The 21800-nt window shown below is 44.9% G+C and overlaps 1 protein-coding gene across 2 annotated transcripts; it reads left to right on the forward strand.

Annotated features, from left to right (window-relative positions):
• Window positions 1–1278: 1278 nt before the first annotated feature.
• LOC138962185 (protein TFG-like) lies at window positions 1279–18497 on the forward strand. 2 transcript variants are annotated; one of them, XM_070333916.1, is made up of 9 exons: window positions 1279–1370; window positions 2882–3090; window positions 4787–4870; window positions 5728–5874; window positions 12525–12683; window positions 13489–13722; window positions 14456–14572; window positions 15948–16156; window positions 16368–18497. In XM_070333916.1, exons 2-9 carry the CDS (start codon window positions 2892–2894, stop codon window positions 16530–16532), a joined length of 1314 nt encoding a protein of 437 aa, XP_070190017.1. In that variant the 5' UTR covers window positions 1279–1370; window positions 2882–2891; the 3' UTR covers window positions 16533–18497. The 2 variants fall into 2 exon arrangements, with proteins under 2 accessions (XP_070190017.1, XP_070190019.1); XM_070333918.1 differs by having other exon boundaries at window positions 13492–13722.
• The last annotated feature ends 3303 nt before the right edge of the window (window positions 18498–21800 follow it).

Raw genomic sequence — 21800 nt, forward strand, 5'->3', positions numbered from 1 at the left:
CAGTTATGATAAAGACATCGTTCTAAGGTCAAAACAAGTCGAAATTTTGGGACTGCTGCCGGAAGGAGACCGTAATATATGATTGCATCACTGTCAAAAAATCGTCTGCTCCAGCGAGCGCGGAAACCAAACAGTTGATTATCATGTGACACTTTTGCCATATTTAGAGTTGTTTGCACAGTAAATTAATACAGCCGCGAAAAATAGCTCTCTTGAAACTGTCTTACATATCAATTCCTTTGTAATTTAAAAATTACTCAACACCATGAAAAATCATTATCGACAAACGCGAATCTGCTTACATCCATAACACATTACGAAAAGATCTAAATATGTAAAAAAAAATCCATTTCCTCGCCAGACAAAGAAAACCAAGGCATCCTGTCAGGGATAGAATGAGCCGAACTCATTTTGACCTGAGTTCAGGATGATATCTACCTACGAACAGTCATTGTGGCACAATAAGACATTTTTATGTTATGATAATGACCACACACACAAAAACACACAGAACGTAGATAGAACCTTAATGTAAGAAATTTGCAACCACTTTTTTTTCCTCCAGCTGACTTGCAGAAAAGCCTGATGGTGAGGGCAGAACATGCTCACCTTTGAAAATGAAAAGAAGAAAAAAATCTGTTGCAAAGCCATATAAACATGGCTTAAACCCTCAGTTTCATTGACGTTTATGATCAATTTGCTCGTCTTTCTTATCTTGATAACTAACACTGGCTCCTGCAACGTACCTATACCAGATCCAGATCCAGAGATCTTTGCGTAAAAAGTCGTAATTTACGTTTGTGGTGACTGTCAGCTTGTTCACAATACGAAAAAACACATTTTGAACATCATGGCAGTAAAAAAACAACCATTATTTTCTTTGGACTACTTTGGTAAGTTTTCACTGCGATTTATGCATGCGTTCAAATTCTCAAGGGATTAATTCACTTTTTCATTAGAAGCCCACAGAGCTCAGTTTTTAACATTTTAATAAGTCACTAAGAGTGAAAAGACATTGATTTGACGGGACTGTATAATATATGACTTGTCCCACCAAAGTCAGGACTTTTATTGTATTCAAAATTATTATTATGCGCTCTCCCGCATCCGTTGCGAAGATGACCAACAGTGGAAGAGCTTTAGTCACCATAATCATGTGACATCCAATACACAAGCCCCTCCGGTCGTCGAGGATATCTATGGTGTGGCAGTGCGAGAACAGCCAAAGGGAAGTAATCACCTGGAGATTTGTTTTTACCAATTACGGAGTTGTGTTCCCTGCTTATTTAGGGGAAATAACTTTCCACTTCCGCTGATGACGGACTAATTTCTTGGAGAGCTGTTTTGCCGACACACCGCAGCTTTCAAAGGTAAACTGTACTATAAGTAAACGTTCAGTCGCCTTTTTTCTTGTTAATCCATTGGAATACGCATCTGGCCTAAAAACCGTTTGTTTGTCATTGAAAAATATCGTTCACTTTTTCTGGAAATAACTTTCTTCTGCTGTGTGGTCGACGCCCACGTCACCAAAGTCGCAGAATCCCCGACGTTGATCTGTTTCAGTGTTTGTATAGGATGTACGATTCGTTCTTCGTTTTGTGTTACGAGGCAAGATTTTAACCTTGTCGTGTGCAAACTAATTCTCTTACTGAAAGTTTTTGTTTCTTTCTTTGAGGGCACCACATTGTTTGCTCGATCGATCTAGAATTAAGAGTCACGATCATGTCATGTGATGATAAATAATTATAAATGACACATACTGGAGATGTACCTTCATAATCAGAACAGAGAATTAATGCTTCCTTGGTTTGAATTATTCAACTTTGATTTTCTGATATTAATCTTAACTTTAAGCGTTTGCTGCGTTGACAGTTTGTGCAACATTTCCATTTCAACTTTTCAAGTTCAAGCACAGGCGGAAGGTATCGTTCACTGGACCACTACTTCCATAGAAAGACTACAAGGTTTGTCACTCAGCTTCGAGTCGTGCTCCACTAACTTCAGAAAAAAATTATGCAAAAAATAATTGCCAATGTTAAGAATCTTTGTAACCTTACAAATGCCGTGATAGATGAATGTTCTAACTATCTGTACCTTTTATATTTAGCTGCCTGTCCGCTGCATGTTTTTAAACCGTCGTTTGTGCGACCAAACATGTCTGTCAACGGCATACCACTTAGACCCTGTGCGAATGATGATCGTCGTATGTCCGAGGAGATAGTAGTCCGATGCGAACATTGGTTATACTGGATATTCGATGATTATTTTCATTGGTCGACTGAAATCGTCTGCATCGCTTCCATTCACGGTTACTGGTTATTCCGTTGTTATGCCAAAAACCTAAACTGAAACTCCCGTGGGTAGCTTCCCTTTGCTGCAATATTTACATATGTTTTAGACCAATGAGCACTGGTATGCATATTCGGTGCGGGATGCATGATTTCTTACTAGCTACAGGGTTGCGGTTCGCAAACGAACATTCGTCCAAATGATGGTTAAAAACAACCTGGAGCGGACGGCAGCTGAAAATTAAAGGTACATACGGTTAAAATAATCATTCAACTGTATTTATTTGACCTAACACAGACTCTAGGAAGAGACAAACCGTCTTGAAAAAAAAATTGTCCGCAGGAAGCGACTCCAAGAACACAGACGACTCGAAGTGAGTGTCAAACCTTGTAGTCTTTCTATGGAAGTAGTGGTCCAGTGAACGATACCTTCCGCCTGTGGTTCAAGTTCAACTCTTGCTCAAGTTACTGTGCCAGCTGCATGAGCTAGCCTCTGATATTAATTTTGTTAGAAAAATTATGTTTAACTATAAAGAATCCCAACTGTGTGCTTTCTTTATTTTTGAATGATTCTGTATCTTTTTGTTCTGCAGACCAGAAAAGATGCAGAACAATATAATGGCGCCATCGCTGGATCTCAGTGGCAAACTGATCATCAAGGTTCAACTTGGTGATGACATCCGCCGCATCCCCATTCACAATGAGGACATCACCTACGATGAGCTGGTCCTCATGATGCAGAGAGTCTACCGTGGCAAGCTCTCCACCAATGACGATATCGTCATCAAGTACAAGGACGAAGGTATTTGTAGTTTTTGTGTTCTTTCACCCACAGATGCACTCTCTCAAGGTCACACAAACCTATCCCTCTTGCTGGTGCCATTAATGTCCTATTATTTAAGACTTATAGTCCTTGTTTTAGTTTTTTCTTGATTTTTGGCTCACGTAAGTGTAGCCTATGCGATGCTAACTTTTGTCTGTCTGTGCGTGCGTATGTATGTATGTGTGTATGTCTGTGGTAGAAACTTTAACATTTGAAGACATCATATTACATTGACGTCACATTATGACGTAAGAGGGTTAGACGTCACGCGATGGAATTACTGAAAGTCTCGGTGATTGTTATTTTGAGCGGGCCGAGACTATTTGGCAGTCGTGTCCATGTAAGTAGGCTACATGCAGACAGACAGATCTAGATCTAGTGTCTCGCTTTCTTGCACAGTTTCACCTATGCTCTTTCTGGGTGTGTGGGTGTGTATGTGTGTGTGTGTGTGTGTGTGTGTGTGTACTGTGTGTGTGTGTGTGTGACGGAGTGATTGAGTTTGTGTTACTGTTTGTCGATTTCTTACGTGAGCCTTGAAGGCTTCGCCTCTTGTTCAACAAGCAATATGGGGTTGCTCATTTTTGAATGGTAACACTAACATCAGTAAATGTTCAAAACGGATGCATGTTTCAATTAAACATACTATACAATGAGTATGAAAGAAAGAATGAAATCCACCACATATGTGGTGGGTTTTTGACTCACATGCGAAGCAAAAGTGAGTATGTACTCACCCGAGTCATCCGTCCGTCCGTCTGTCCGTCCGGAAAACTTTAACGTTGGATATTTCTTGGACACTATTAAGTCTATCAACACCTGATGTGGCCTGATGGTGTATGGTTACAAGATCTCAGAAAACATGTGCGGCAACTTGACCTCACTTCAAGTTCAAGGTCACAGGGGCCGTAATTGTTGTCTTAAAAACGACCATTTTTCACATTTTCGCATTTTTTTCTGAAGTTATCGAGAATGGCAACCTTAGCTATGTATGCTATACAGGGCAATGTAAGCCCTATCTTTGGACACCAGTTTGGTTGACCTTGCTTCAAGGTCAAGGTCGCAAGGGTCCTTTAAAGTTGGATTGTATACATATTTTGAAGTGACCTTGACCCTGAACTATGGAAGATAACTGTTTCAAACTTAAAAATTATGTGGGGCACATGTTATGCTTTCATCATGAGACACATTTGGTCACATATGATCAAGGTCAAGGTCACTTTGACCCTTATGAAATGTGACCAAAATAAGGTAGTGAACCACTAAAAGTGACCATATCTCATGGTAGAAAGAGCCAATAAGCACCATTGTACTTCCTATGTCTTGAATTAACAGCTTTGTGTTGCATGACCTTGGATGACCTTGACCTTGGGTCAAGGTCACATGTATTTTGGTAGGAAAAATGTGTAAAGCAGTTCTTAGTGTATGATGTCATTGCTAGGTGTAGTTATTTGACCTTGACCCTGAAGGTCAAGGTCATCTAAAGGTCAAGGTCAAGCATGTGAATCGTATGGGCTTTGCCCTTCTTGTTTCATCTTGTTCCCCGTTTTAACATCAGTTTCACTCTTTGAGCAATGATAAGGGGAAATTTGTTTTTTTGTTTTTTGCAACACATGGAAGTTTTTTTTGTAGTAACTCAGTAACTGTGACCTGATTTAAAACTATTCTTTTTTTGCAGATGCGGACCTGATCACTATCTTTGACAGCTCAGATTTGAGCTTTGCCATTCAGTGCAGTAGAATTCTGAAGATAACTTTATTTGGTGAGTAGTAATTAGTATTCTTACCTACAGTGGAAAGCATAGAATATGCAGTGTTTGTATAGGATCTACTTTGACTGTCTTAATTGACTCTTAATTTTACTTGAGCAGTATGATAATTGAAAGATATCAAAATTATATTTACTTCAGTATGGCGAATTCAGTTTGTATTAACGCTGGGGAAATTTGTCAAGAGAGAAAGAGAGAGAGGTTAATATTTGAGACAATGCCAAAAGGTGACGTTTTCATGTCAGTATGTCCCAAATGACATGACCAGTACATTTTTCATTCTATCTAATCTGTTTTCGTTCTATTTTTTCTAATAACATGCGTTAACAATTGATTGCCAACTGGAATGGAAGAGCACAAAAAGTGTAACTTGATATGTAGTTTCTCTAGAGGGAAAAACATCTTCCACTTTCATGTCAGTGTGTCCCATGCAACATACATTTGCCAAACAGCTATGTGCAAGTAGATTATTTGTTAGTGGTATAGAAAATAGTGATCAACAATTAAAGTCAGTTTTCACATTCATTTTCTACCTATTTCTTATTTGTTTATTCTGTTGGCAATGGTGAAATGTCAGCAATCATGTGTCATTCGGGACAGTAGACATGACACCTGACCTTTTGTCACTGTCTCATTTGTGTGTGGGTGTGGTTGTTGGCAGCCCCAGTATCAGCAATGCTTTGCTGAGACTGGGTCAACAAAAATGTGCATGCATTTTTGTCAAATAATGAAAAACAGAGATACCCCAGTCTTCACTGATAAAGTAACATTGAACAATTGCTGAGGGTCATTTAAACTTCTGTATTTGCTTCATTGCAAAAAGTGTCTCACTGTACTTATTGTTTCTGCAGTGAATGGTATACAGCCAACGAACATTGGGGATGTTCGATCATTACGGCGCGAGCTTCAAATAGTCAGAGACCATGTGAACGCCATTCTTGATCGTATCGAGCCTTCCTCTACGCCTGCTTCTGCTGGGGACTCTGTCTTGCCAGACAGTAAGTGGAAATGAAAATAAGAATACACACTCGCACTGTACACACACATATGAGAAAATTTATGTTTGTGATAAGAGCAGTTAATTGTAAGGAAAAGAGTATCTGTTGAGGAACAATGACATCACCCCCCTCTCTACCTCTCCCAACTCCTACAAGTGTACTCCCCCTCTGGCACAATACGCTTGTCTCAAGATACTCAGCGCTTCAAAGTTGTCCGGTACAAATGTAAGCAACCTGGCTTCCGCAGTTTTTCCCACTTTGGTCCCATCATCTGGAATGAACTGCCCTACAATGTCCGAAACAGTCATTAAATTACATATTCTTACTCCCAATCACATATTGCATTTGACTACGTCTGAGATGCTAGGTACTGAAAACGCTTACCCATCTAACACAACAAGGGGAAGCAAACCCATCACCAAAAAGGCAAACGTAGCCATGGTAACGAGAGGGTATCCCGGGAGTTACCTCCCCTCTAGTGGACACCACGTCACTTCCTACCACAACACGTGGCAACTCATACGATCTTTCAGCGTCCTAGAGAGAGGGTGTCCTGAATTTTTCGCTGACAGTGGCTATCTTGGTGAGACTTCTCACCTGCCTGCCACGTTTTACCTGTCTTTCCCCTGTGCTGGCTCCAGTTGGTGAGCCGTTCTTGTTTTGGTTTGTTGTTTGCAAACGTCCTTTCTGTGTTGTTACTGATAGTTCGTCCGTGGGACTTGTGTTATCAGTAGCTGTTGCGTGCCGCCATTTGTATTTTCGTTAGCTTTGCTGATGTTTATTGTTTGGCATGTACCGGTCTTGTCTTCTCATGTAGTTGCAAGCTCGGTAGTTGTGTTCGTTGCACGTTCTTTGTTTTGTTTGTTTACTGAGTTTTCTGTCCGTTTTGAACGTACGTTTTTCAGTAAATTTTTGTCTTGCCTTGTTCGTTTTGGTTAGTCAGCATGGCTGACTCAGACGAGCGAAAGGGGTTAAGGCCGACGTTAGGGGTAATGTTACAAGCCCAAGTCGGCCTCTGCTTAGCTGGGTGTTGGGGCTTCTTACGAAGCCCTCAACACTGTTTTTTCGGTGACTTTTTCTCCTCCGAGTTCGACTACTGCTGTACGTCTAGCTCGGCCGTTGTTTCGCCGCCTTCTTCTTTGTTGGCTCCGGATTAGGGGGCTCTTGGTCCTCTTTGCTATATATCTCTTGTTTCAGATATCCGATACTTTGGCCAGCGGGAGATGCAGCGCTCTTCCGTTTTTCGTCAGCGCTGCTCTGCCTTCTTCCTTTGGGGCTGTGCAGTCCCTTGCTTTGCTAGCTGTGGCTTCCGGTTCTGGAGTGCAGCTTCCTGCCTCTGCCGTTTCCGCCTTCTTCGCAGGCCATTCAAGTAAGTTGACCTGGTCCCACAGCCCTCGTGAGGCGTCGGGACACTCCCTGCCGGGAGACAGGTCAATTGGGCAGAGTCACTCTCTGCATTCTACTGGTGACTCGTCCTCCCGTTTCGGCTTTGGACGTTGGTAACCAGTCTGTGCTTTATGCTAGCGTCAGTCCCAGCCAGAATGTCTGGGGCTTTGATGCTCAGCAGCAGCTTCCGTTTACGGTCGCCGCATTTCCGGCTTCGGCCGGAAGCACAGGTCCTTCTCTCACTTCCCGCTCAGCTTGTGTGGTGAGGGTATGGATCACAGACTGGCCTCCGGGCTTTATGGCTTCCGGCCTCAGTCTATGCAGTCTTCGTTTCCGCTATCGGCGGTTTCGGCGGCTGCGTCTTTCCGGTTTCGACCGGAAGTATAGGTCCTCCTCTCACTTCCCGCTCAGCTTGTGTGGTGAGGGTATGGATCACAGACTGGCCTCCGGGCTTTATGGCTTCCGGCCTCAGTCTATGCAGTCTTCGTTTCCGCTATCGGCGGTTTCGGCGGCTGCGTTTTTCCGGTTTTGACCGGAAGTATAGGTCCTTCTCTCACTTCTCGCTCTGTTTGCGGTGAGTTTATGGACCACAGACTGGCCTCCGGCCTTTTTGGCTTCCGGCCTCAGTCTATGCAGTCGTCGTTTCCGCTCTTGTGGTTCCGGCGGCTGCGTTTTCGGTTTCGGCCGGAATTATAGGTCCACCTACACACGTACGCTGCAGCTGCCGTGTATGGCGGGACCGTAGACTGGCCTCCGGGCATGATGGCTTCCAGCCTCAGTCTTTGCAGTCTTTGTTTCCGCGGTGGCGGTTTCGGCGTCTGCGTTTTCGGGTGGTTTGCGGCCAGTTGACAAGAACTCCTGTTGCAGGTTCGGACTTTGTTGACTGGCGGTGGCGGCCGTTCCCGGTTTCGGCCGGGATAAACGGTTCCGGTTTCGGCCGAAGTATAGGTCCACCTACACACGTACGCTGTAGCGGCGGGGTACGGGGGATCGCAGACTGGCCTTCGGGCTTTATGGCTTCCGGCCTCAGTCTATGCAGTCTTCGTTTCCGCGGTGGCGGTCTCGGCCTCGGCGGCTGCCTTTTCGGTTTTGACTGAAAGCGTAGGTCCACCTAAACAGGTTCGCTTTGACGCTCGGTTTTGGGTGGACCACACACTGGCCTTCGGGCTTTCTGGCTTTGGCCTCAGCCTCTGCAGTCTTCGTTTCCGTTGTGACGGTTACGTCGGCTGCTAGCCGGCTTCGGCCGGGTTTGCTGTTCTTCTTTTTGGCAATTCCTTTGGATGGCAGGGAGAAGGCAACAGTGTCTGGCAATAGGCCCTCCTTCACTTGTACGCCCCGTCGTTGGTGGTAGGATGGGCCGCAGACTGGCCTCCTGGCTTTATGGCTTCCTGCCTCAGCCTACGCAGCCTTCGTTTCCGCTTTCTGTGGTTTCGGCGGCGGCGTTTCCGGCTTCGGTCGGGTATGCTGTTCCTCTTTCTGTCACTTCCGGTGGGACGTCAGAGAGAGAACAATAGCAGTCGGCTTTCAGCACTCTGTGCTTTGGTCAGGGCAGTCAGTGCTTCGCCCGGAGGGCGTTGCACGGCCTCTCGCCCGGGCCTGCGGTCGGAGGGGTGGTCTACTTACCCTTTTCCTCATGGTCAAGGGATGAGTGAGGTCCTTTTCTGGGTTACGGTTTTCCGGTTTCCGGGTATTCCGTTCTTCCTCCCACCGCTGGGTTTATGGCTTCGGCCTTTGTCCTTTGTAGTCCACTCTGAGGTTCAGTTGGTGGTCAGCTAGGGGACATGGTCGGGATTTCCGGCAAGGCTCAAGGCTATTCTTGCAGCTGGGGCGGACGTTACTTCCCGGTACCCTCCTTTTGGGAATATTAAGTCTCTCACCACATGGTCACTCTGTGGCTGTGCTGGGGTTGACTGGAGACTGGCTTCCGGGCTTTTCAGCTTCCGGCCTCAGTCTCAGCAGCCTTATTTTTTGCATGCTGCGGCTTGGTCGGTTTGCATTTCTGGCTGTGGCTGGATATACTGTTCCTCTTCTTTCCGGTTGCTTCCTGGGAGAAAGGAACGGCTGCCGCTTTCGGGTGTTCCAGCTCCTCGGCCGGGGTAGTTGTCTCGTCACCTTTCCGGTGGGAGGGGCTTCTGTCCATTCCGTTCCGTTGTCTTGGACGTCATTTGGCTGTTTCTGACTCGCTGTCAGTCAGGGTATCAGCTGGTATGATGTTCTGGTACGCGCGTTTCCGGTTTTCCGGTTATTCCGTGTACTTTTTCTGCCTCTGGTGGATGTGACTTCGGCATTTTCTTTCGCTCGGCCACTCTGACTTCAGTTGGTGGCTAGAGAAGAGACATCTTTTGGGGTTTTCCGTAGCAGTGTGAGCGGAGATCAGGTGCTTGATCCTCGCTTCTCTGCCCTTCGGGGTTACGGGTGCCCGCCCTCAGGCGGCGAACAGTTGTTTCAGCCACGGGCTGCTGCTTCTGTCGCACTTCCGGCTGGCCGGAGAGGTGGTTCTCTTACCGGCGTCTTAGTTACGTCAGGGTTTTAGAACAACGATTGACCTTTGTGGTCATTATTGTCTGTCGCTGGGTCCGACTCTGCCTTTCTCGGCGATCAGACTTGTTCTGGTGTTTCGTCCTAACTTAAGCTGTTCTTGAGTTGTCCTCGGAGGTTACATTCAGTTTTCTGAGGGGGCGTTGTCTTTGGCAATGTGGGTCGAAGGAGTCATCCTTTGTGGCTTACCTTCTCTCTCAGTTTTGGCCAGTCCTCTCCTTCTGGAAGGGGGGAGCTTGCTAATGTTCCTATTTTCTTTCGTTTACCTGCGTACGGCGGGTACTTCGGAATTATGGCTGTCCTACGGACATTATGGCTTTTAGTCTTGACCGGTGCGATTGTCTCCTGCATTTCGCAGGTAGCTATGGCATTTCCGGCGCCTGTGTCGGTAGATTTCTAGGCTTTCTGCATCCTCTTTCTGAGGTGAGTCAGTACGACTTCCGTTCGGTCGGGTTTCTGGCTACAGTCACCCGTCTATCACAGGCTACTATGTTTAGGGTGTTGGACCGTTGGCTCAGGTTTGTCCCTCAGTCTTTCAGACGTGGACAGGCCTTTTCGGGCCTTTCGCTCAAACCGAGGAGGGCTCTTGATTTGATCTGGGATTTAATTTCCAGTTTTTTCCTGAGACCCCTTGTCTTGGGAGTCTTTTGGCTGGTCGGCTTCACGCTTTGTCTGGTATGCTTACCAGTCGTGTTTTCGGCTTTGGGTTCTTGATTCGGTTTCAATTACCTACAAGCGGACTGAACTGCGAGCTCTATGGCTTGGGGGCCATTTTTGTCATGGTTACTAGTCACTCTAGACTTTTGCCCTCTGTGACTCCCGCACTTTCGGGTGCTTATGCTTGTTGCAAGTATCGGCTTCCTCGTACTATCCCTTTCGGCTTTGGCACGAATGGGTAGAGCTAGAGGATTTCGGGTTACCATCTCTTTTGAGAGCAGCAGGTCTGCCGTTTACGGCACCCTCCTTTAGCATGCGTTAGGGGTGACGATGTCAAAAGATCGCAGTCAGGGTTTTTCCTGTTGTTTTCTTGCGTCACTTCCTGAGCGTACCTTGATCGTTTATTGGTTAGTTGTACTCTAACACAGAGTAGCAGACAGTGTGCTAAGGGGGGGGGGTGAGCGTTTCTTCACGTTCTTGGAACTTTCGGAACGCTTATGCTCTTTTTGAGTTTTTTATCATCGGGTCGGACTCTGGTACTTTGTACTCAGGTCTTTCTCTTTCTTTTTGCGCGGAGTTTGGTTGCTCTTCTCTGGAGCTGACCTATATCGCTCTGTTGTTGTCGGGCTTTGGCATAGCCTTCCAACAAGAAAGGGGGGGGGGGGGGGGTCAGATTGTCTTCCCCTCCTCTTTGCTCGGGTTCATGTAATCCAGGGCTCTTCTTCCTCCCTGGGCCTCCTTCTTTACGGTCCGGGGAGGAAGGGTTGGGCACAGCTTTCTGAAGGTGTCTTTAGCAAGTTTGGTCTAAGCGACATCCTGGCTGTCTTTCAGGATTTTCTCTGGCCCCTTTCTGACTTGTTGGCAGGGGGCCAGTTCCTGGTAAGAGTGTTAGAGGGAGTTAGAATCTTTCTTTCCCTCCGGGCCCTTCATGCCTTTTTTGGGCAGTGGGCCTGTTTCTGGCAGGGTTTCTAATGGGAGTTAAATTTTTTCTTTCCCACCGCCTTGTTGATGTTATCTGCAATATGTGATTGGGAGTAAGAATATGTAATTTAATATAAAATTTCTAAAGTAAATTTTGATTTGATTAATATACTTACCCCAATCACATAGCGTAGGCCCGCCCGCCTGCCCCGCTTATGGTTTGAGTTTTCTTCAAGTCGTATGAGTTGCCACGTGTTGTGGTAGGAAGTGACGTGGTATCCACTAGAGGGGAGGTAACTCCCGGGATACCCTCTCGTTACCATGGCTACGTTTGCCTTTTTGGTGATGGGTTTGCTTCCCCTTGTTGTGTTAGATGGGTAAGCGTTTTCAGTACCTAGCATCTCAGACGTAGTCAAATGCAATATGTGATTGGGGTAAGTATATTAATCAAATCAAAATTTACTTTAGAAATTTTATAGTCGCTCCCCTCCTTCAAAACCAACCTCAAGACACACCTTTTCAAGCAACATTTTGTCGCCGATTAGCTCTGTCCTAAACATTATTCTCTATGAGTACTTAACCTGGTGTGTGTGTGTGTGTTTGTGCATGTGTGCTTGTTGTGAGTATTAGTCTGTTGTATGTGTTAGTTTGCGTGTTTTGACTGTGCACTGTGGTGCGCTGTGAAAAATGTAATTCTAAGAATTATTATACATGCATGTATGTCATTGTGTGCTCTTTGATGAGTATTTTCCATTTCATTTGAGACAAATTGTATCAGTTGTATATATATAGTGTTGTGTTTTGATTGAAATTGTAAAGCGCTTCGAGCTGTGTAGAAGCGCTATATATTATAAATGTTCCATTGTTATTTATTATCATAGTTTTATGATCTAATGAATCAGAAATATAAAAAAAAATACATGTAATCATGTCTGTGATATATACATTATTGCATTAGAATTCTCTCTCTCTCTCTCTCTCTCTCTCTCTCTCTCTCTCTCTCTCTCTCTCTCTCTCTCTCTCTCTCTCTCTCTCTCTCTCTCTCTCTCTCAGTTGGTGTGTTTGTCTCTCCTCTTCCATCAGGACTAAGCCTACACTGTTTACAACAACAAAACATTAAATTTGTTTGCTCTCTGTTGTCTTATCAGGTCGTTCAGCTGCAGTGAAAGAGGCAGGAGAGAGGAACTACAGCGTGTCTAGGGTGGCGGAGAGCAAAGAGTTTGATCCTCTGTCCACCCAGCGGTCAGTCTCCCACGATGACAGTGTCCAGAATAAAGTCATGTCTTCCTTCGGCATCTCTGGTGATGGTTAGTGGTGTTGTTTTCTTTAATTTGTATGTTTTTCAGAAAGAAGTCTGGTTGAAGAATGTACCATTCCTTTAAAAAAGGAGCCAGTGGAATTTTCTTATGCTTGGTTGAAAAGAATATCTGTGTTCACTTGTTCAAGTTTGATTTCTACGTCCATCTTGAATCAAACAGCACTCTTCAGACAAAAAGAACAACTTCGTCGCAGAGCTACGGTGGAGCTTTGCATGTCAAAACTTGTGAAGCAAAGTAGGGTATAAAGTTCTTTGCCGTAGCTGCAGGTTTTTGGTATAAAGACTTCGCGAAGCTTTGCCGGGTCGACTTTGTGCTTTAACCTTTCTTTTGAAATGTTTATTTCAAATACAGTACTCATAACCTCCTTTTAAAGTTGTACCAGAACAGAAAAAATGGATGGAGAGGAAGCTTCATAAATGAGGAGCAGGGATGCACATGGTTAACATTAATTTTTACTAAGGGTTTATAAAGTATGTATTGATTCTGCTGTGGGGGACACACGTTGAGCTCTACAACTGTCAAACATTAAGCAGCACTGAAACTCAGCCATGCTGAAGTTTGGAAATGGTGAATGACACCATGAGCAACCACTAGAACAGAGGCCGTTAAAACAAAAATCTGAATGCTTAACACATCATGTACAGCTGTTATGATCATTTCATGATATTTTGTCTACAAGAATGCTTAGTCCGCCTATTCTGTCTGCAGACCGAGATCCCTGTTTTTCAGTATTCAGACGTTGTGCCATTTGAACACTCAGGCAATGAACGTTTCATCTTTTGTTTGCTTCCAGCAGCACCAACAACAGACAGAGCTGGAGCGGCCACGCCAGACAGCATCTCTAGCATCGGTTCCTCATCCAGCGTGCAGAGACAGCAGCAACTACAACAACAACAGCAGCAACAACAACAACCGCAACACTTTCAGCCCAGCTCAATGCCGTCACAAGTGACCTCAACAGTATCAGTTCCAGGAACGCCTCCCACCGGACATGATCAGCAACAACAACCGCCACAGCCTGGTACAGGTAGGATTGAAGTTGAAGTGTGTTGGTTGTTAATTTGGGAATGTGTGTGTGTGTTTGTTACTGGGATCATGTGTAGTTTAGCTTATGTTCCATTTTGATGTAGCATCAGTGTTTTTCTGAGATTTTTCTGTTTTGAGGACATTTCTGCTTTTAAGGAAATTTGACATTTTACTGCTGTGAGTTTTCAGTCATATGAGGCGATTGTTTTATGCCCATGCACGTTCAGATGTGCAAGCACACACAAACACTCATCCATACAATCATATGCATACGTGTTTTCATTGTGAGCATCATACTATTGGAGCAAAGCCCGTAAGGGCCATACAACAACAGGTGGGCACATTACCCTCACAAAAGTTGCACATTTGGTTTTGTTTGATTTTTGTCCATTTTACTTGAGATCTTTTGTATTTTTATCATATGGCAGTTCAGATAGGTCTTTTCCCCAGTTGCTCCTCTTGTTCCTATCATGAATCAGTTGTCTTATTGGCAGTAGCTGTCTGATGAGAAAACAGATGGGTGTTTCTAGGACCTTTTATAAGTTCTCAGTAACTTTTGTATGCTCATTTCCAGGATTTTATTTCTTGTAAGCGGTGACAGTCTGATATTTGAAACCATGTGCGTGATTGCAGAATCTGTTATATGTTCTCAAGACCCTCAAATGCTTGCCATCATGTTTTCTTGTACACAATTCCTATTTTTCATGTGTATCAAATCATATGTGTGTTTACAGGACCATATGGACAGGGACAGCCGGGCTACCAAAGTCAGGTACCGACGTCCTACAGCCAGGCGCCCAGTGGTCAGCAACAATCACAGCAGTACCCCAGTTACGCACAGCCTGGTCAAGGTACGAGCTTGTACTATTGTTTATAGAGTTAATGGGTATTCTGTGGTGAGATGCTGAGTGCTTGATTGGTGCTAATGCGAGTTGGTATGCAGAATATTTAGTTTTGCAGTTTTGAAAAGCCCTTCATCTTGTGTTAAGTCGGCTGTTCTACTTTCTTATAACGTGTGGATTTATGAAACTAAATTGAGGGCTGCCTTACATAGCCATTGCCCTTTATTTATTAGATTTTATCAGCTACCTGTCAGATTCACTCTGTGCGATTGCTTTGTGCTCTGTGTAATGAAACTGAAACAAAGGCTGTCTTATACAAACCTGTGCATTCTTGGTTTCTAAGTAAGAAAAAAACAAGTCGCGTAAGGCGAAAATACAACATTTAGTCAAGCTCAGTCGAACTCACAGAATGAAACTGAACGCTCTGCATTTTTTCACAATGACCGTAGTCTGCCGCTTGTGCAAAACGGAGTGAAACTGACGAGCCTGTTCAGCGCTGCAGTGGTTTCGCTGTGCTGCATAGCATGCTTTTCTGTACCTCTCTTCGTTTTAACTTTCTGAGCGTGTTTTTAATCCAAACATATCATATCTATATGTTTTTGGAATCAGGAACCGACAAGGAATAAGACAGAATTGTTTTTAAATCGATTTCGGAAATTTAATTTTGATCATAATTTTTATATTTTTAATTTTCAGAGCTTGTTTTTAATCCAAATATAACATATTTATATGTTTTTGGAATCAGCAAATGACGAAGAATAAGATGAAATTGTTTTTGGATCGTTTAATAAAAAAATAATTTTAATTACAAGTTTCCGATTTTTAATGACCAAACTCACTCATTAGTTTTTAAGCCACCAAGCTGAAATGCAATACCAAACCCCGGCCTTTGTCGAAGATTGCTTTGCCAAAATTTCAATCAATTTGATTGAAAAATGAGGGTGTGACAGTGCCGCCTCAACTTTTACAAAAAGCCGGATATGACGTCATCAAAGACATTTATCGAAAAAAGGAAAAAAACGTCCGGGGATATCATTCCCAGGAACTCTCATGTCAAATTTCATAAAGATCGGTCCAGTAGTTTGGTCTGAATCGCTCTACACACACACACAGACAGACAGACACACACACACACACACACACACACACACACACACACACACACACACACACACATACACCACGACCCTCGTCTCGATTCCCCCCTCTATGTTAAAACATTTAGTCAAAACTTGACTAAATGTAATGAGGTAGTCAATCCTATCCAACCCACAATCTCCAGTTTGATCTTGGACCATTTCTAAGTTCTTGGTGTATCTCAATGATGCAGATCTTTCATCAGTTAAGTATCAGACTCGCTCTACATGTTTGCTTCCTCCTGCAGGTGGTTATGGCCAGTTACCCCCAGGTCAGCAACAGCAGCAACAACAACCCCAGCAGCCCCCGCAACAACAGCCAGGCATGTACAACCAGCCAGGAGGACCACAGGTGGGGTACGGCTTCCCTACACAGCCGGCCCCTGGTCAGCCACAGCAGCAGCAACAGCCACAACAGATGTACACTGGTGTAACTGGTGTTACTCCCAACATGCAGGTGTGTATTTGAAGTCTGTGATTTAAGAGACCATATTTAGAAATAACTGTGTCAGAGTTTTATCAGCTGTGTAAGAGTTGCACCCCTAAAAACAAATGTTGACACTGATAAATTGTTTACAAGCATCGCAGTGAAAAATGGTTGCAGCACAATGTCAATGACAAGTGAATTGAACAGATCCGGAAGCATAATTTTCCTGTATTTTCCTCAGGTTCCTGGACAGAAATTCCCCGGATTCTCACCACAAGCTGGGCCAGGGCAGCAGCAGTCACCGAGCCCCACCCCCCCAGGAAGCAACCCCTACTCTAGGGGCGGGCCGGGTTATGGAGGAGGTTACCCCAAACCGGCCACAAACTACCAGCAGGGTTACCAGTAACTAGGCTCTATCTACCTTCTGTGAAATATACAGTCTGTATTTTTTGAAAGTATTGGAAAGCATCTGCATCAGCGTTGGCCTGAAAATGTGAAAACTTGGGATGTTACATTGTGTGAGCTGTAACTCCAGGTAACAGCTGATTCTGTATCCGCCAAAAGTTACATTTTGTTTGAGTTTTAAGTCCCTTGTAACAGTGCAAATATCTGAATCTGTCTGATGTTACATGTGTGAGTTTAACTTTAAGCAATTGTAATTGTGCACATTTTGAATCTGTAACATTGTATGAGTTAAAACAATCTTAATTCTGAGCCTGCCAGCATGTGTTCAGAATAATGTTGAATTTCCCATGAGGTATTGCTGGGTGCTGTTAGCTGCTGGGTGTTTGTCCTATGAATGTGTGCTTTGGGCCATGATGTGTACATAATAGGGCCAGCATACTCTCCCTGCTTTTCGCTTAAAAGTTCTTTTTCTCATGGATAATTGGCGGTTGTTGTTTAAAAAAAATAAAAACTAGTACAGAAAAAAAGTCTTTGCCTTCTAATTTCAAAGATTTGACAGAGCTTGCAGTGGCATCCTGTGGTCTGCAATTTCACTGACAAGGAATTAACACAATCAATAACTAACAATAAAAATACATTTAAATAGTTGCTTCACTGAAAGAAAACACTTCCTTCAGGGGCTCAAGTTATGTACTAAAGAGAATATGCTTTAGTTTGTACAAAACCGTTGCGTTATGGCGCATACCTTTTTTCTGGGGGAATCGGCGTTCACAGAGAAATGGCAGCAAGAAAGGAAAGGCAGGCGCTAGAGCTCTTGAGTGTAGGCATTGCTTTCACAAGGTTTGGCTATTTGTATAGGTAACATCTGAAAGATAAATTACCTGGGTTACTTCCCTGGTGGTTTCAGTGGTTCATTCTCTGTTGGAATGAAGACCTTTTGCTTGACAAAGTTTGTATTGCCTAATTTCTACTCTTAGCACGAATTTATGTGAAACGTGAATAATTATGTTAGAGAAATAATGTTGGCTTTCCAGTCAAATACAAGATGCCCATAGATGTCTGTAGAAAAAAATGCTGGAAATGAAATTGGTTGCAGCAGTAAGTGGACATTGAGAATATTGGATAAGACTAAGAGGAATGGCATACAGGCCTCGTTCAGATGAGTGTCTGTTACTTTAACTATTTCAGCTTGGTAAAACAAGGCAAGGCTTCAATGAAATTGGGATTGCCTTTCAAGTATGACACATGATTTCTGAGATCACGGAGCAGATTTTTTGTTAAGATAAACATTAATTTGAAAATATGTGAGCCATTCTCACCCAGAACATAAATGTCCCCATCCTACCTCCATTTTTCCCCAAATGTTAACTCCTACTGTACATTTTGCTTATCCAGTGTTGTAAAAAAATGTATTTTTTGTGTACTCTGCATTTGTATGGTTTTGTGGTACTTTAACCAACCAAGAACTGAAAATTGTCAAGTTTGAAGCAAAAAATGTCATTCAGTAGTTTCAGGCCTTGTTATATATTTTGCTGTGATCCTATGGCGTGTTTTTAGTGACCACATTGTGGCATTGCCATGAGCGAAAAATACAGTTAAAGGGCTGAAATCACGTTTTTATCTGTACATGTTAGCATGGAGATTTCTTAATCACACTTGCCTCTGATATTTCTCTTTGAGAATGTTCACGGAGACACTTGAACGACTCATTAATTCTGACTAAATGTGTCCTTGAAATTATTCACTCATTCTATTCGTAATGTTCGATGTTGCGTCTCTCACATATATAAAGATAGAATCATTTTGATCACTGGTTAGTTTGTACCCAGTAAGTAGTCTTTTCTGTTTGCTTGTCGTTTGCATCTCTAGAGGGTTTGCCACTGCCTCACTCTTTGATTAACCCTTTCACTGTCTGTAGGAGGTCAGTTGACGTCCTTGGCCCCCCCCCCCCCCCCCCCCCCCCCCCCCCCCCCCCCCCCCCCCCCCCCCCCCGCGGGTTAGGGGAAAGAATTTACCCGATGCTCCCCAGCATGTCGTAAGAGGCGACTAACGGATTCTGTTTCTCCTTTTACCCTTGTTAAGTGTTTCTTGTATAGAATATAGTCAATGTTTGTAAAGATTTTAGTCAAGCAGTATGTAAGAAATGTTAAGTCCTTTGTACTGGAAACTTGCATTCTCCCAGTGAGGTAATATATTGTACTACGCTGCAAGCCCCTGGAGCAAATTTTTTATTAGTGCTTTTGTGACAAGTGGCTCTATCCCCTCTCCTCCCTTTCCCCGTCGCGATATAACCTTCGTGGTTGAAAACGATGTTAAACACCAAAGAAAGAAAGACGTCCTTGGTAACTGGTTTTAACAGACAACAAACCTTTCATTAAACAACAACAGAAGGGGGGAAAAAACACCCAAAAAAACCAATATGTGTGGTGTATTTATTTATACAGCAAGGACACACTGTAATGTTAAGTATACAAATATTTCCTGGCAGCGAACAGGTTCGGCTGACTACTTACCTCAACATGTTTTAAAAAGGTTCAGTAGTTGCTAATCAAAACATCTTGTAGGCTATCTGCTGCAAATCAGAAGACTTCCCTTGGGCAATATTATATGGATTGGTCATGATCTGAAAAGAGGATGATTGTGGTTGTGAGCTGTCATCTTGATTATTTCCATTTTCTTATTTCATACATATTTGTACTGAACACTGAATATCTGTATGAAATATCTTTCCCTGCAACACTGAAGTAAATTTTTCAGTGAACGGAAAAAGTAAGTGTTGCATTGTCCTTATATGTGCGTGTGCATCTTTTTGTCATGATGAATACTGGGATTGATTCAGAAAAATAATTAAGCTTACTGCTTGTCTATCACAAAAAGTCACTCCACAGATACATAACCAGCTGGAAATTAAGAAGATAGAAATTAAAGAAATAGAACTGAAATTAAATTACATATTCTTACTCCGAGTCACATTAGCATTGACGCAGTCGAGATGCTAGGTTGACTGAAAAACGCTATCCCGTCTATAGTATAAGGGAAGCAACCCAAGCAAAAAAGTAGCAAGCTTGCTACCCTGGGTTGCCTCCCGTAGCGTGCATCACGCCACAGATCTCGTACCCGATACGAGACACCCTCATTCGACATCTTTCAGCCAGAGAGACAGGTCGTGCTTGATTTCGCTCCTAGGCCGGTTTTGCTGTCTGCTTGACACCTACCGGCCTCGGCTCCCCGTCTGCTCATAGCTGTTTCTAGCGGTGAGATTGTTCCTTTTTGTTGTTGTTTGCATTGTCATTCTGCTGAGAATTTTTCCGTCCGCGGACTTACGAATTTTGCTCAGTAGTTTGTTGCTGTGGCCGCCATTTTGGTCGCCATTTTTCGCTTACACGTGGTGTTTTTTGCTGGTTAGTTTGGGTCCGTGCTACGGACTTTGAGCGTTTACCAGTAGCATTGGTAGCTGCTTGTAGCTGGTACGTTAGTGCTAGTTTATTCTGCTGAAGTTTTACGTCCTAGAGACTTGTGTATTTTCAGTAGTTTGTTTTTCTCGTGTGACAGCATGTCTGATAGTGAGAAAAGCGAGCGGCTAAGGCCGAGGTTAGGGGCAAAGGCCCTGTTAAACCTAAGTCCTCGGCTTCCACCTCTTCTGCTAGGAACCCCACGGTTCACGTTTCTGACCCGAAGACTAACTTCGTTTTTCCTGTGCCTATTTAGGCTCCGGAGGAAACTTCGTCTGGCTCGCGGGCGGCGGGGGTGGCCGCTACCACGGCCGTTTCTACCCCTGTACCTGCGCCGGAGGCTGGCGCTCTTGTTGCTAGCCTTTTGTCTTCTTTGATTCCAGAAATTCGGACGCTCGTTCGTGCAGAAATGTTGCAGACGGACCCTGTTTCCAGCTCTGCCTCCCTCCCGGGGGTGTGCGACCCTCGGTCGTTGGCTTCCTTTGTTCCTGATCACCTGTCCAGCCTGCTGGCTTCTGTGATGGCTCTGGAGTCCGTGCACAGGGAGGCGTTTCTCTTCTCGGCCGGCGCTCGGTGGCTTCCGCTTGCGGGAGTGCACCTGAGCAGGTCCCTTTGGGGGATACGGTCGACACAAGGTATGTGCTCGCAGCAGCCGTCCGCGGCAGCTGCACTTCCGGTTCCCGGAAGTAGTGGTTCACTGGTTGCGGACAGACCATGGTCCCCTCCGGTTCGAGCTGCGCTTTACGTAAGCAGTCGTTCGCGGCAGCTTCCTTCCGGCTCCGGCCGGAAGTGGTGGTTCACTGGTTGCGGACAGACCATGGTCCCCTCCGGTTCGAGCTGCTCTTTACGTAAGCAGTCGTTCGCGGCAGCTTCCTTCCGGCTCCGGCCGGAAGTGGTGGTTCACTGGTTGCGGACAGACCATGGTCCCCTCCGGTTCGAGCTGCTCTTTACGTAAGCAGTCGTTCGCGGCAGCTTCCTTCCGGCTCCGGCCGGAAGTGGTGGTTCACAGGTTGCGGACAGACCATGGTCCCATCCGGTTCGAGCTGCGCTTTACGTAAGCAGCCGTTCGCGGCAGCTTCGCTTCCGGCTCCGGCCGGAAGTGTTGGTTCACTGGTTTGCGGACAGCCCATGGTCCCTTCCGGTTCGAGCCTTGCCCTGCTACAGCAGCCGTTTCCGGCAGCTGCTCTTCCTGCCTGGGCAGGAAATGTAGGTCAAACGGGTCGTGCACAGTCATCTGTCACTTCCGGTTCCGGCCTAGGGCTTGTGGCAGCTTCGCTTCCGGCTCCGGCCGGAAGTGTTGGTTCACTGGTTTGCGGACAGCCCATGGTCCCTTCCGGTTCGAGCCTTGCCCTGCTACAGCAGCCGTTTCCGGCAGCTGCTCTTCCTGCCTGGGCAGGAAATGTAGGTCAAACGGGTCGTGCACAGTCATCTGTCACTTCCGGTTCTGGCCTAGGGCTTCCGGGTTGGGGCTTGCAGACTCCTCAGCACCAGCTATGGCATAGTTCTGCTGTTGCGTCTGCACTCCCTGCTCCTCCCGGCTTTTCCGGTTCGGTTCCCGCTGCTTCCGTTGTGTCGCCGGTGAATTTCGAATACGGTGGTTCTCCTGGGCATACAGGCTTTTTGCCTCTGTTGGGACAGCAGCAGCCACCCACTTCGGTGGTGGCCGCTAGCTCCTCTCTTCAGCTGCCTTCGGTTGTTGGTGACTCTCATCTTCCTCTTAGTCAGGGGTGCGAGTTTCATCGATGGCCAACAGGATGGGCGTTCGGCTTACGGCCTTCCCTCGCAGCGTCATTTGTCGGGTTCTTTTGGCTATGAGC

Source organism: Littorina saxatilis, linkage group LG3, assembly GCF_037325665.1.
Source record: "Littorina saxatilis isolate snail1 linkage group LG3, US_GU_Lsax_2.0, whole genome shotgun sequence".
Lineage (NCBI taxonomy): Eukaryota > Metazoa > Mollusca > Gastropoda > Littorinimorpha > Littorinidae > Littorina > Littorina saxatilis.

Coding starts and splice junctions, on each gene's coding strand:
- LOC138962185 (XM_070333916.1), top strand. CDS start 2,892: ATGCAGAACAATATAATGGCGCCATCGCTGGATCTCAGTGGCAAACTG. Junction 12,684..13,488: donor CTTCGGCATCTCTGGTGATG/GTTAGTGGTGTT, acceptor GTTTGCTTCCAG/CAGCACCAACAACAGACAGA. Junction 14,573..15,947: donor TTACGCACAGCCTGGTCAAG/GTACGAGCTTGT, acceptor TTCCTCCTGCAG/GTGGTTATGGCCAGTTACCC.